At 44.2% G+C, this 13269-nt stretch overlaps 1 protein-coding gene across 5 annotated transcripts in view; it reads right to left on the bottom strand.

The window, feature by feature from the left end:
* Positions 1 to 13269, bottom strand: part of Prdm2 (PR/SET domain 2) — a 101599-nt gene that overhangs the window by 37489 nt on the left and 50841 nt on the right. For 3 of the 5 annotated variants that reach the window (XM_026781813.1, XM_026781812.1, XM_013348413.2), the window contains one exon: positions 10814 to 10940. In XM_026781813.1, the coding sequence (XP_026637614.1) occupies positions 10814 to 10940 (127 nt within the window). Of the gene's footprint in view, positions 1 to 10428; positions 10479 to 10813; positions 10941 to 13269 lie in introns of those variants that run through there. The other 2 variants (XM_026781814.1, XM_026781815.1) reach the window with 2 other exon arrangements.

Genomic DNA, 13269 nt, shown 5'->3' with positions numbered 1-13269 from the left:
TGTAATGCAGCCGGAGAGAAAAAAGAATCCCATACTCGTTAATGTTCCATCAATGCATGCCAAGGCCCTACCAATATAAGATACAAGTACATTCTATCTTTACAAGTATAAGATACAAGTACAGTCTACACTTATGGACTTTATTACTCTTCTTTTGATCTTTTTTCTAACTTGAACATCTGTTTTACAGTAATATTAGTGTGCGCATGCATGTGTGTACACGATGTGTGTGGAAGTCAGAGGACAACTTTTGGGAGCTGGTGCTTTCTTTTCACCATGCAGTTCCAGAGATAGAACTAAAAGTCATCAGCATTTTTTCTGCTGAGCCGCCTCTCTGGCCCTCAACCTAAGCTGTTTTGTTGTTGTTGTTTTATTAAACATATTGAGTTCATTTTAGTGGTTTTTAATCCTTAGGGAAGGATATCTTGGACCCCTTTGAAAACCAGGTAAAACTGAAGGCCCCTCTCCCAAGTTAGTCATACTGGGCATAATCTCATTTTGTATCCACACTAAGGTCTGGGCCTCCTCTTACTGGAGTCAGGTTGTAAGTGCATGCAAACACTGAGTATCCACAGAAGAACATGTATGTGTTCTCTAACTTCTCAGAACTGTCAGATCCATTTGCTTCCCTTAAACCAAACTTTTATCAGTAACTTCTTTACATTCTTGCATTTCCCTAACTTCACACCCAGAAAGAGAACAAAGAAATTTGAAATGTTTCCATGGCTGTCTAATGATTTCTGGGAAATGTACCTAAACTTCACCCAAAATGTCTAATGCACTAAAATCTGGTTAAAATGCACAGCAGTTAGGAGTGGTATGAGCAAGGTAAAACAAAGAAAGAAGACAAGCCAATGACAGCAAGGTATGTGCGATGTCAAATGCCACAGGTCCTCTGACCTCACTCACTAATTCCACATCTCCGAAGCAAAACCAAAGATTTTTAAAGTACATGTTTTAAAATGCTGCAACTTGACTGCTTCGAGTTTTGCTGGTAAGCCCAAGGACTAACAGTCTCACACAATGACTCCTCCATTACTATGGAAAAAAACCAAAGATGCACAGCAACCAGCAAGGGAAGGAAGACTCAGCCTCATCTACAACTGCTGCTGTTTTGAGACAAGGGGTCTCTCACTTTGCAGCCTAGGCTGGCTCAGGTGGCATGAGCTATCACAGCCAGTTCATCTCACCCCATTTTACAGAAAGGAAAACCAAAGACAAAAACATGTAAAGCAACATTGTTTTTAAAGCAAGGAGTCGATTTGGCCTTCTAATTCCAAGACTATGTACACTATTCTTATTGCAAAACAGTCCAAGCTTCACACATTTAACACCTGAGGTACAGAAGTTTGTAATTTTCCCTTCCCCCTCCACCTAACACACACACATAAAAAACACAAAATACACACTTTGGATTCAATTTGAAACAGGGTAAACTATGCTACTACAACTATCATATATACATATTACTACCTTAGCATAGTTTATATTTATCTTTAATTCCCGAATTTACAATTTGATGCGATTGTAACTGCAAATAGATAACAAAGTTAAAACATTTAAACTCCACCTTGTCATCAAACATACTTATAACTCAAATAACAAGGAAAAGATACTTCCTGTGATAGAGTTCATGCAGCCACTGGTAAAATTCCTAATGATGAGTACACATGGAATTTTGGGTTCTTAAAAAATCAAGCAACTGCAGCTAATGACAGCCTGATCCTCCTTTATGTGGTCTAGATGTGGGTGCCATTGGGAACTGCACAATCTAGTCTGTGGAAACAGAACAAGAGGCTGTCCCATATTAGAGAAATCACAAGAAAAACTGACCACCAGGGCACCCACAGTACAAACCTGTCCATTTAGAGAGAGTCTCCACACTACCCCCTGGCCCTGTCAGCACTTAACATCCTCACGGCAAAGGACCAGAGGAGCAGAGTGAAACCCTCATTCTTCGAGACTGGACTTAGCTTTTAGCAGCCAGTCACTCTATCCCAAAGTAATCCTAAGATTAAAAATATAAACAGCCACCAGGCCCAGAAAGGCATATTCTACACCTCAAACTGGCAAGAAAATGAAAGCCAAAACTGAGAAGCCAAACAGTAAAAACAAAAGGCCCAGAAATTGAATTGTTGTTCATCCTCAACTGTTCAACTACAACTTCAAACGCCTGTAATACTGTTCGTTCTTAGATCTAAATGCAGGCAAACAAACCAGTTTGCCTTCATTTTTTGTGGCATGTGATGTCAAGAAACCCACAAAAGACTGCAGTCCAAGAGGTGGGATTATAAACACGGGAGGAAAGATTTTCCTTTTAACCAAAGCAGAGACAATCCTCTGCTTAACATGGAGCTCACTCATTAAATGTGAAACTGGTCTCGGTCAAGCCAACACCATAGAACCAGTAGCACCAACTTGAAAATGTCCAAAGAATCATGTAAGCAAAGACTCCATCTCATTTCAGAAACCAGAGAATTTTTTTTTTTTTTTTGGTTTTTCGAGACAGGGTTTCTCTGTGGTTTTGGAGCCTGTCCTGGATATCACACTTAAACAATATCATTGTTTCATCATAAAATTTCTTACCTCTGAAATTATATTTCTGTACATTCAAAACAAATGTTGTGTATGCTGAGACATGTAAGACAACTCTCCATTCATCAGCTGGTGAATAAAATTTCCATCAAGTACTCTGAAGCCAGAGCAGCAGCACACACTTTAACCCCAGCACTGTGGGGGACGAAGAGGATTTCAAGTTCAAGGCCAGTATGGGATACACTGTGAGCCAAAAGATCTTTTGAAATTTCCAGATCATAACCAGATTCACAAATAGTAAACAGCTACAATCACTGCTTCAGAGCCCTCAGAGTTCTCTATGTTCTCCTAGGGCTTAACATAGATAGCACTGTTTCTTGACACTGTAGTGAAAACACTCCCTCAGATTTTCTGGAGAAGCAGAGAAAGGAAAGGTTTATAGTATTTGGAACCTGAATGCAAATATTAAACTAAAGCTCTACTCTGCCCATCAGGCATGTTTGCCACTCTATAGGGGCAACTGAATATTCTCAGCCAAAGTTCCCCAACTCACATTTATCACATCGTAGTCCAAATTAAAGATGGGAAAAAAAGAATCTCCTGTGTGGCAGGCCACGATGTGAGAAAGCAGTAGCCCAGCGGTATGGTAGAAGATTTCAGTGTATCTAGGCCTGAAATGAGTCCACGCTCCAGTGCTCCAATCAAACAAAACACTATGCATAGACACACGTACAAAATGAATCACATTTTTTAAATTACTGGAGAATGGTGCGCACTGTCATTTCAACATTGGGAGACAGGGGTAGAAAGAACTGGAGTTCAAGGCCAGCATGAATCAACAGGAAAATCATCTTAAAAACAAATTGAATCTACTGTGGAATAAACATAACAAAGAAATGAACTTCAGCACACCTTAAGAAAATTCAATTACCACTGCAGTTCATCCAGGCCTAATGGCACATGCCTATATTCCCAGCACTTAGGAGGCGAGGCAGATCAGAAGTTTAAAATCCAGTCTAGATTGCATGAGAAGTCCAGAAGAGGGAAGGCAAACAGAGAGAAAAAAAAGAGTAAGGGGGTCATGTCCAGGAGAGGTTGGGGCAACTCTTCCTACTAAGTCCCCTTTCCTACAGAATGAGTCAAGCAGCAAGGACAGGAACGGCTGCATCAGCAAACCAGACCTCTGGAGATGCCATTTCAAATAGCTCACACTTGTTCCAAAAAGCCAAAGCGAAACACAAGAGAATACCCTTAACAAATAAACATTCAAACAAAACAGAGAAAACCAAAACACTTAACTACATCCTAAGACAGGGAAGGAAACTAGCAAGCATCGCTTCCTTCTACTTCAGCCACACAACATCAGAGCTGCACTAAATCAGTTTCTAGATTTAGTTTTCAGACTGACTATTAAAGCAGGCTGATGATCCTTAAACTTCAACCTAAAGAAACTTAAAGTACATATTATCAATGGAAGGGGGACAAGACCTCCAGAGTGTTGCAGAAGGATACTAAACATGGTTCTTCCTTGAACTGGTCAGTAACAGGAGGACAAAATGAGGGTCCCAGTCTGTTCCCCTCTGCCAACTCTATCCAAGAGGCAAGTAAGTGGACTGGACGGCAGGGTCTTACTCTGCTCTTGTGACTTCATGACTGATGCCAAGATAATAAAAAATATTTAAAAATCCCATGCTGGCAAACACGCCAATAGAGGCAATCTGGAAATAGTCTTTACTTTACTTTTGAACACTCAAAAGAACGAAGCTAGTTCGACTCATAACCTCTCAGAGCTGAGATAACTCTGCCCTGAGCTCTCATTCTAACTTTGCTTTCTATACCAAAGACGTTAAGTCAAGCACCGTCTTCTCATCTGGATTTGTACAGATGATAAGTAGCCCAGTTCACCGTGGCTAATCAGCAAAGTCAACTGTTCACCATGAGCCTTTCCTATTCAGAAATGCTGAGGGTGAAAATTGGGCTTAGGCAAGACAGAGCCACAAACAGCACAGGCACATCAGTTTCTTCAGTAAGAATAAAGATCCCTTCTTTTCAGGGTTACTGGTAATAACGCATATGCAGCACCAAGCACAGAGCTAGAAAACAATAGTAACTGCTGTCACCGTCAGTGGCAGTACAAGTGATGCATCATATGGCATGGTATAGAAATGAGTGTCAAATCCTGACATATGTCTGTATCAAAACTCACCTAATAAGTTAATTCAGTAGAGAATGTTTGCAAAGGATCAAATCTGTTTGGTCAGAACAACAAAAACAGCTGCTTTCAATATTATCCTTTTCACTTAGAATAAGCACAAACTTACTTCTGTACTACAAGCTCCCCTAAATTATTATTGTTAATAAAAATCAAACTCTGAACCTGTTTCTGGCAACATGAGCTACACATAGGGAATCCAGTACCAGGCCAGGAAACCTGAAACACAGCTCTGCACAGTCTTCACTCAAAGACATGCCTATTGGTGGCCAACACCCAAAGTGTGTTCTCTTCTCACTCAGCCAATTCCTGCCTTCTTTATTTTTATTTGTATGTATGTTTATTGAGACAGGGTCTCTATGTAGTCCTGGCAGTCCTGGAACTCTGAAGACCAGGCTGGTCTCGAACTCAGAGATCCATCATCAGTCTCTGCCTCCAGAGTGCTGGATTAAGGGCATACACTACTACAGCTCGTTCCTGCTCTTCTTAGAAGCAACGTCAAATATAAAACCACACCCTCCTTTCTGCCATGCTTAGGAACACTGAGTTCACATATCTAAACACCATCTGTGTACTGGAACGAGAAACTGCCTAGGAAAAAAGCACAACTAGTTTTAAAACCAATTTAAAAATCAGTTATTTAAGCAAAGTACTTAGTGTTCATACTGGAGGTTTTAACATTCAGATTATAATCAGATTTTTAAAAAACTAAACTAATTTAAACTCGTTATAAGATCTTTCTTATCTTTTAGAAAATGCAATTATAATCAACCCTTTTCTGTATTAGACAAGTCACACCTTATAATTTACCTATAGACAAATCACAGCACACAGCACAGCTCCTAATATATTCAATCAGATGTCTCAAATAGTTTTTGATATATTAAGATTCTGGGTTGGAGAGCAAGATGGCTCAGCAGGTAAAGGCATTTGCTCCCAAGCCTGACAACCTGAGTTCAATTCCCTGACTCCTCTACGAAGTATTCTAATCTCCACCCCTATTTCACCTCCTGCGATGTGCACACACACACACACACACACACACACACACACACACAAACATAAAGAAAATGTACTTGTGAAGAACCGTTCAGAAAAGTCTGGTTATTCCACACAATTGTAAACAAGGTTATATATAACTAAGAATCAAAGGCACAGAAACAAAGAGTTTTCAATATTTAGACTAAATCTGGAGTATCTCAGTAATGGCACAAGAAGAATTAGAAAAGGTAACAGAAGTTTTCTGCCTCCTGGTGGAAAGCTCAACTTAAACCATACTGAGCATTCAGACACAGACACAGACAACAGCAGCAAAAGTGGGCAAGACATATACTGCTCAGCAAAGGTATCTCAAGTAGATGGACGGCAGCCAGGGCTTCAGGAGACACAGATGTATAAGACCCACCATACACAAGACAGCCCACTGAGCCCAACATGACATGCCTGAAGCCCTAAGCACACGAAGGAACACTGCCTCTGGCTCCCAGAAGTCCTGCTCCACACCTGTAAACAGGTGAGGGCCCAGTTAAGTCTATGAACATAATAAAAACTGCCTATAAGGCACTAGGAGATTCAGGATTTAACCACCATAAGGCACCACAGCCAGAACCGTCACTCAGCTCCAAAGGAATCTGAAACAGAGCTGCCAATTGCTAGTATGGACCAAGAGATCACTTCGTAGAAGCCCATGTGTTCTGCTTTTATATGTGTACTCATGAACACTAACTTCAAATCCTTTTTACTTCTGCCCATTTCATTTACAATAGCATGGACACCTCCCCACCCCACACCCCCACCCCTGCTCAAGCTGATATCCATCGGCAAAGTAATCTCAAACAAGTCCACAACTCTTGCCTGAGAAATACCCATTCTTCACCTGGAGCTAGGACAAAGCACTCCACAAATGCAGTGTTAGAGGCATCTCTGTTAGGGTACTCAGGAGTCTGCAAGTCTGTTCAGGAGGCTGGGTACCACCATCACACCCTTCCTTCTGCACATTTCCTACATGCCTCACAATGTCCTTCACAGGGAAAACTCAGGCCTTGCTCTTTCTCCAGACCCTTCCTGTGGAGATCAGGAAGAGCCAAAGGGCAGCCTCTGCTGAGCTGTATCAAGTCCACACACCAGGGCTAGCTTGCACTTGGTTGCAATCAGGGGAGACCAAGAACCTCACAGAGCTGGCATCTAATCATCTCCTGAATTCCCCCCAGCCAAGCCACACAGTCCCTGGCAAGAAAGAGGCCAATACAGCCATGTACAGAGCTGTGTTCCTCATTCAACAAATTCTCACATGGGCCTCTATATAGGCACAAGCTTCCTTTGACCATATGCTGCTCCTCTGCCTACGGAGCCCACAGTGCCCAGAGCTTCACGTCACTTAGGACAGAGATGCAGGAAGGCCCTGACAACAGTTGTGTCACACCACACCCACTTCTTATCCACACTGACGTTACTAGGCCTTGCTCATTAATAGCCAATGGTCTGTCACTCTGCGAGTGCAAGAACCTCTCTCATCTCTCATCACACCCCTATCTGGCTTGAGTCTCTGCATATGGAGCTTTTCAGTTTCCTGACCTAACCTAACCTGAACTGTTCAGCATCTCTGGAGAAAGAATGTCAGATATGTTTGATTTCAAAACACTTGAGTATTCTTCATTATACCAAGAGTTTTCATTTGAATAATTCTATGTGGAGACAGATGAAGCCATTTCCTTAACACCGACCATAATTTAAGTTTGGTAGTTGAAAGTCACCTAGATAACTAGATAACGTTATCAACTGGAGAACCGAATCTCCTAACATTAAGGACACACCCAGTGCAGCCTGCTATGGCTGTAGGATGTGGTCCTCTTCACCATCCATCTCTGAGGTCCCATCCAAGGGACTTCTTGCTGCTATGAATAACTCTTCTGTGCTAACTTGCTGGGACAGTGAAGTCAGTGAGTTACAGAGGCCGTTAGTAAGGGCTAGAGGGGAGCGAGGCAGGGCCCAGTGAGGATAACGGGAAGAAACCAGTACTTATGACTAGTTTCTCTTAGGCGGTCACAACATCCACTTGCTGAAGAAGTCCTCACCAAGAACCCACACCAGGATGTGGCACTTGCAGTTTCCAAGTGTCTTCAAGCTTCAGAAAGCATTCCCCCTCTCGTTAACCCGCTTGTTCTTCTCAGCGACCAAGAGGTTAGGGCAGACACTGGGTGTCTCATCTTTCCCATTCCTCCCACCAAGCCCATCTGGGGAATGCTCCTGTTGCTCCTTCAGGCAGGGCCTGACACACACTGCTACTGCAGTCAAGCCTCGGAAGAGCATTCACCAGAACTGCATTGAGTGCAGTGGCACAGTGCTTGCTTATTAACGCTACAAGACCCTGAGCTTCATCTTCTGCGCTACTAAATAAGCCAGGGAAAGGTTCGACAACAGTCATTACTTAAGGCTAGCAAACTGTTTCATTTCTCAGTCATGGATAGGGGACAGAAATCACGAAAGTGGTAAAAAAACATGGCTTTTGTTCTATTACATTACAGATTATACATTTCATAGTAAAACAGCCAGAGACAGCCAACACTTTCCCTCCCACTTTCTATCTGAAAGCTTTAAGCTATCCCAACCAAGGCATTTCTGACATTCAACCTTACAGAGGCTGCTCAGGCATGTATGCAATTGAGCAGAAACACAGAACTGAGAACTTAAAACATTCCAGTTTAAAAAAAAAAAAGGTGACCATGGGGGAAACTGCAAGCTCCTTGGCCAGGGACAATATGAACTCTCTTCTTAAAGCACTGTGTACTGTTCTTTCTTTATACACTGGGTGTTTACTGGGGGCCAACCACCTGCCAGCCAGCCAAGTGCTGACCACTGCCTTTCTGATGCACCCTCTTCCCAAGTCTAGGTGGCAAGCACCAGAGAATGACTGCTGCCTTTGTGTTCATGAGGAACAGCACACAGCAAAGCCTAACACACATTAGTGTCAGAAAGAGGGAAAGCATGGGCAGGGTTGCCAGTCTGTGATAGACATGGGAACCAGGGCTTTCCTTACCCAATACACCCAACAGTCCTATGATCCACCAACAATCTGATGAGTTCTGAAAGGGTCCTCATGCAACGCACAGATGTGGGCACAGCAGCTGTCATACAAAGAAGCTGGGGTCCAGAACTGTGAAGAATCCAGTCCTTTGTTTCAACGGTACGAGGTTATTATGCCCAACGCCATTCTACCAGTCAGCTGTATGTCCCAAACAACTAAGCAACACTGCCCCCGAATCAATTTACTCTGATTCTCTCTGACACCCTGCCAAAGAAGCTATTATTTAAATGTCTAAAGTCATACCGAGTTAACAATAAAAACTTCTGCCTTCAGGTCTTCCGAGCTGTGAAGTAGAAAGGTTTGATTCGCTGCTCTCAGGTCACACTCAGCAAACAGGCCTCTTCTGAAGTAAGCCGCCCACAGCAGAGTGGCTGTGTGTGCTGAGCATGAGCCTCGCTCAAGTCTTTTAATTAAAGCTCAAGAACGACTCAGTGAGCTGTCTGCTGTCCAGACTCCTTATCAAAACAATAATGGGGCAGTAAGAAATATGGACTAATAAACAATATAAAACCCAGCACTCTAGCCATGAAATGTGTACGTCTGTGAATTACTAACATAGGATTAGTTTCAAGTTTTTCCTCCACACTGAACTAACTGACCAGAACAGTACAGAATAACTAAAGGAAACGAATGAGGAAACGGGGTCTGAACACACACCCAAGTTTACCACAGAGCAAAGTGAGAATGCCATCAAATTACAGACCGGATTAAATGTCATAAGTTTAGTGGCACAGTAAAAAATCCCCAGGCCCCCTAATTTTTGAACTCCATACAAGTCATAGTTTATCTAAGAAGGCTGGTAACATGACTGTTGTTTACAAACAAAATGTACACTAAGTAGAAAAATAAGTTAAATAATGGAGAAGAGACAGAATGTTAAGCCTTGGCCCAACAAAATCTCAACACACATTTAAACACTTGGCGGAGGGCTGGAATTTTCTAGACTTTTATCATCTGACCCAGAATCAAAGTATTTAATGACCTAAAGCAGCAAGTAAATCACCGTCAATAGAAAAATGTAGTCAGTAAGCGGCCTACCAGCCATCCTCGGGTGTGAAATAGAAAGAATAGGAAATTGAAAAGTCACAATGAGCTCATCAAATATTGCTTGAGAGTTTTCCAAAACCATGTTTATGCTTTTATTTATAGCCTCACTCCCACATATACTTTGCAATGTTCTGGGAAAAGGACGAGCTTGTTCGGATTTAAAAAAATTTACTAAGATCTAAGGGAAGAACAAAACACACAAAAAAACTAACAAACAACAATTACAAAAACGAGACCCAAAGTTCTTGTTTTAGTAAAAACGACTGTACCGTGCCTTGGCCTGTTTTCAAACTAGGCTCAGTCAGAGTCTCAAATTCGCGTTAAAGTTTTTCGTAAAAATATTTCAGCGACGTATCTGCATACCAGCTGGAAATATGATATACGCATCCAAACTATTTTCCTACCCACAAATTATCCCCTCCCTTTTATAAGTGTGACTACATTCTACCTTCTGCTCAAAACATCGTTTATCATCAAACTGTAAAAACTGAGGTCACAGCGAGCCTCCTTAACTTCCACAAAGCCCAACGCATCCTGTGCGGCAGCTCACCGCGGTCGGCCCCCAGTGCACCCCATCTTTGTCTCTCCCAGGTCCGGCTCTCCCTTCCCGTCTCTCTCCTCTGCCGCGTCCTGCGCTGTCAGCGGAGCCGGAAGGCGCGGGCGGCCCTCCCTCGCAGAGCGGAGGGCCTGATTCCGGGAGCAGGGCCGGGCCCGCACTCGGCGGCCGCACGCGCACTTCCCGCTGCGCGGGCGCTCGGGCACAAGTTCGCAAACAGCCCGAGTGTCCCGAGATCGCCGTGATTCAGCAGCGGGCCGGGCGTGGACGGCGGGCCAAGCCCGGAAAAGGTCACCGCGACGCCACGGGCGACGCCCGGCCTTCAGCCTGTGTGCCCACGCGGGTGCGGCCCGGGCCCAGCGGCGGCGGCGATTCCTACCTCTGCGGCTCTTAGGAGAGCTCCGCTTGCTCCGGGCGCTGGCTCGCTCTTCCTCAATCGCAGCTGCTATCTCGGGGTTGTCTTCCCCATTGTACCAGACCAGGAGCTCCTCGCCAGGCGCGATTGGCTGCAGGATAGACGAGACAAGATGCGAACCAATCAGAGAGGCGGTTGTTGGCGGGGGCGGCGCGGCGACCGCAAACAGCTGTCGGGAGGGCGCCCCGCAGCGGGCGCGCACGGAGAGGAGGCGGGGTCAGGGAGCTCGCAGGGAGGAGGCGGGCCCTCGGGCGCGCGCCCGGGCAGGAGGCGGAGCCGAGGCCCTGGCTAGCAGAAAACTCCTTGGCTGGCAGGGCCAAGGCAAGACACTCAGGGCAAACAGGAGGACCTAGTAGCTTGTCACGGAGGCTCGCAGGAGTGCGTGTACCGGCTGATCTGGGACTAGTGCTCAGCCTCCACCACTAGATTCTTACTGCTAGCTCCAAGCCTCATGCCACCCACACAAGAGAAAAAAATAAAATACGAGACCATTTTGCCCATGAAATTCGAGTGGATGAGAAATTGAAAGAGTTATTAAGAAGCAAATAGCATAGAAAGGAGTTAGCACCAAAGGTTCTAATTCCAAGCACAAGTTAAGCAGGAACGCTCTGCACCTTAATCATGCACGCAACCGCTATTTATAATAACAGAAGCGCTGAGCTCAGGCAGAACCCAACCTAGCATCCTCAGAGCAGTCACCTACTAGCTCGGGCCTGTGAAAACATTTCTAGTTACAGAATGCCTAAGAATACCTCCTAGGCATTATGCTCCTAAAACATTAAACTTTTCACAGTCGCTCCCACACCATCATCATCATACAACTACATCTAAAATATACCGAAGAAATATTTAGAGAAGAGAAATGAGTCCTGAGCAGGGCAGTGGTGGTGCACGCCTTTAAATCCAGCAAGAGGATCTCTCTGGGTTTGAGGCCAGCCTGGTCTACAGAGCTAGTTCCAGGTCAGCCTCCAAAGCTACAGAGAAACCATGTGTCTCAAGAAAATAAAGTGTGGGGGGGGGAGTACTAAGCAGAATCAGGGAGGTGGCTTAGAGTTTTCATTCACTCTTGGGGACCCTATCTGCTCAGAAAGCTGAAGTAAAAAAAGCCACCTCCAACCCACATGCTGACACAGACGACCCAAGGACGACAACTGAAAGGGAATGTTCTGACAAAGGTAGGACCAGTGGAAAGAGGGATTATAATAATCCCTATGGCAATCATCAACACGGATTGACCCAGACTAGACTCCCCAGTGGACCTAAGGGGAATAGGTGAAAGTCTGAAAAGTTCCGTAACATTTGCCTCCTGTCAAAATCCTCTCTCCCCAAACGGCTACCAGTCACAAAGGGAGGGAGGAAATGTCTCTCCAATGAGTCAGCCAGACAGCACCTGCCTCCTGAGAGCATGCACAGAGAACAGGTCACTTCTGAGGTGCCCAGGAGGCATACGTGGGATCTAACCAGAAGACCAAATTGAGTCTCCACAGCACTAAAATGTTAACAGTCTAAGAGTGATGGCTATTCTTGGTTGTCAACTTGACTAACTGGTGAAGCACAAATAATAAAAACTCAGAGTCAGAAATTGGGGTTCAACCTGAAGATCCAAAAAGCAAAACAGCCAGCCACTGTCTCTTACCTCAACCTCGATCCTGCCTCCTGGAATCTCAAAATAAGACTGCATCTGACAGTCTTATATTCCTATCTATGACTGGGATGAAAGGTGTGCACCACCTGATTTCTATGTCAACTAAGGAGGCTACAGGATCAAAGGTGTGTGTTCCCATAACGTGGTCCGTAAGGCTGACCAGTGGGACTGTTTTACTTTCAGATCTTCAGGCAGTCTTTACTTATTTATTTATTAAGTAATTTAAATTTATTTATTAAAATACATTTGAAATGCCCTGACAATCTGAAATGAACGATAATTCAGATATGGAGGGCACACTTATGATCCGGATCTTGAGCTGGAAGACAACATGTTTTTGATCTAGATCTTGAGCAGGAAGACACAAGCTTTTGATCTGGATCTTGAGCAGGAAGACACAAGCTTTTGATCTGGATCTTGAGGCTGGAAGACACAAACTTTTGATCCAGATCTGGAGCAGGAAGACACAAGCTTTTGATCCAGATCTTGAGGCTGGAAGACACAAGCTTTTGATCTGGATCTTGAGGAGGGATGACACACTCCTTTAATCCAGATCTTGAGGTGGGAAGACACACCTTTAATCTGAGCCACAACTTCTGCTGCTTGCCCATCCATTCCTTGACTGCATTAGAGCCTACTTCTTTGGGAGTCTAGCATTGACAGAAGACCTGATGAGACACCCAGCCTCATAGGACTGAGCAACTACCAGATTCTTGGACTTTCCATTCACAGCTAGCCATTGTTGGACTGAGCCTGTCAGTCCAATAAATTCATA

The sequence above is a fragment of the Microtus ochrogaster genome, chromosome 10 (genome assembly GCF_000317375.1).
Source record: "Microtus ochrogaster isolate Prairie Vole_2 chromosome 10, MicOch1.0, whole genome shotgun sequence".
NCBI classification, from domain to species: domain Eukaryota; kingdom Metazoa; phylum Chordata; class Mammalia; order Rodentia; family Cricetidae; genus Microtus; species Microtus ochrogaster.
The sequence above is the reverse complement of the archived record's forward strand: the minus strand, read 5'-3'. Positions and strand labels throughout refer to the sequence as shown.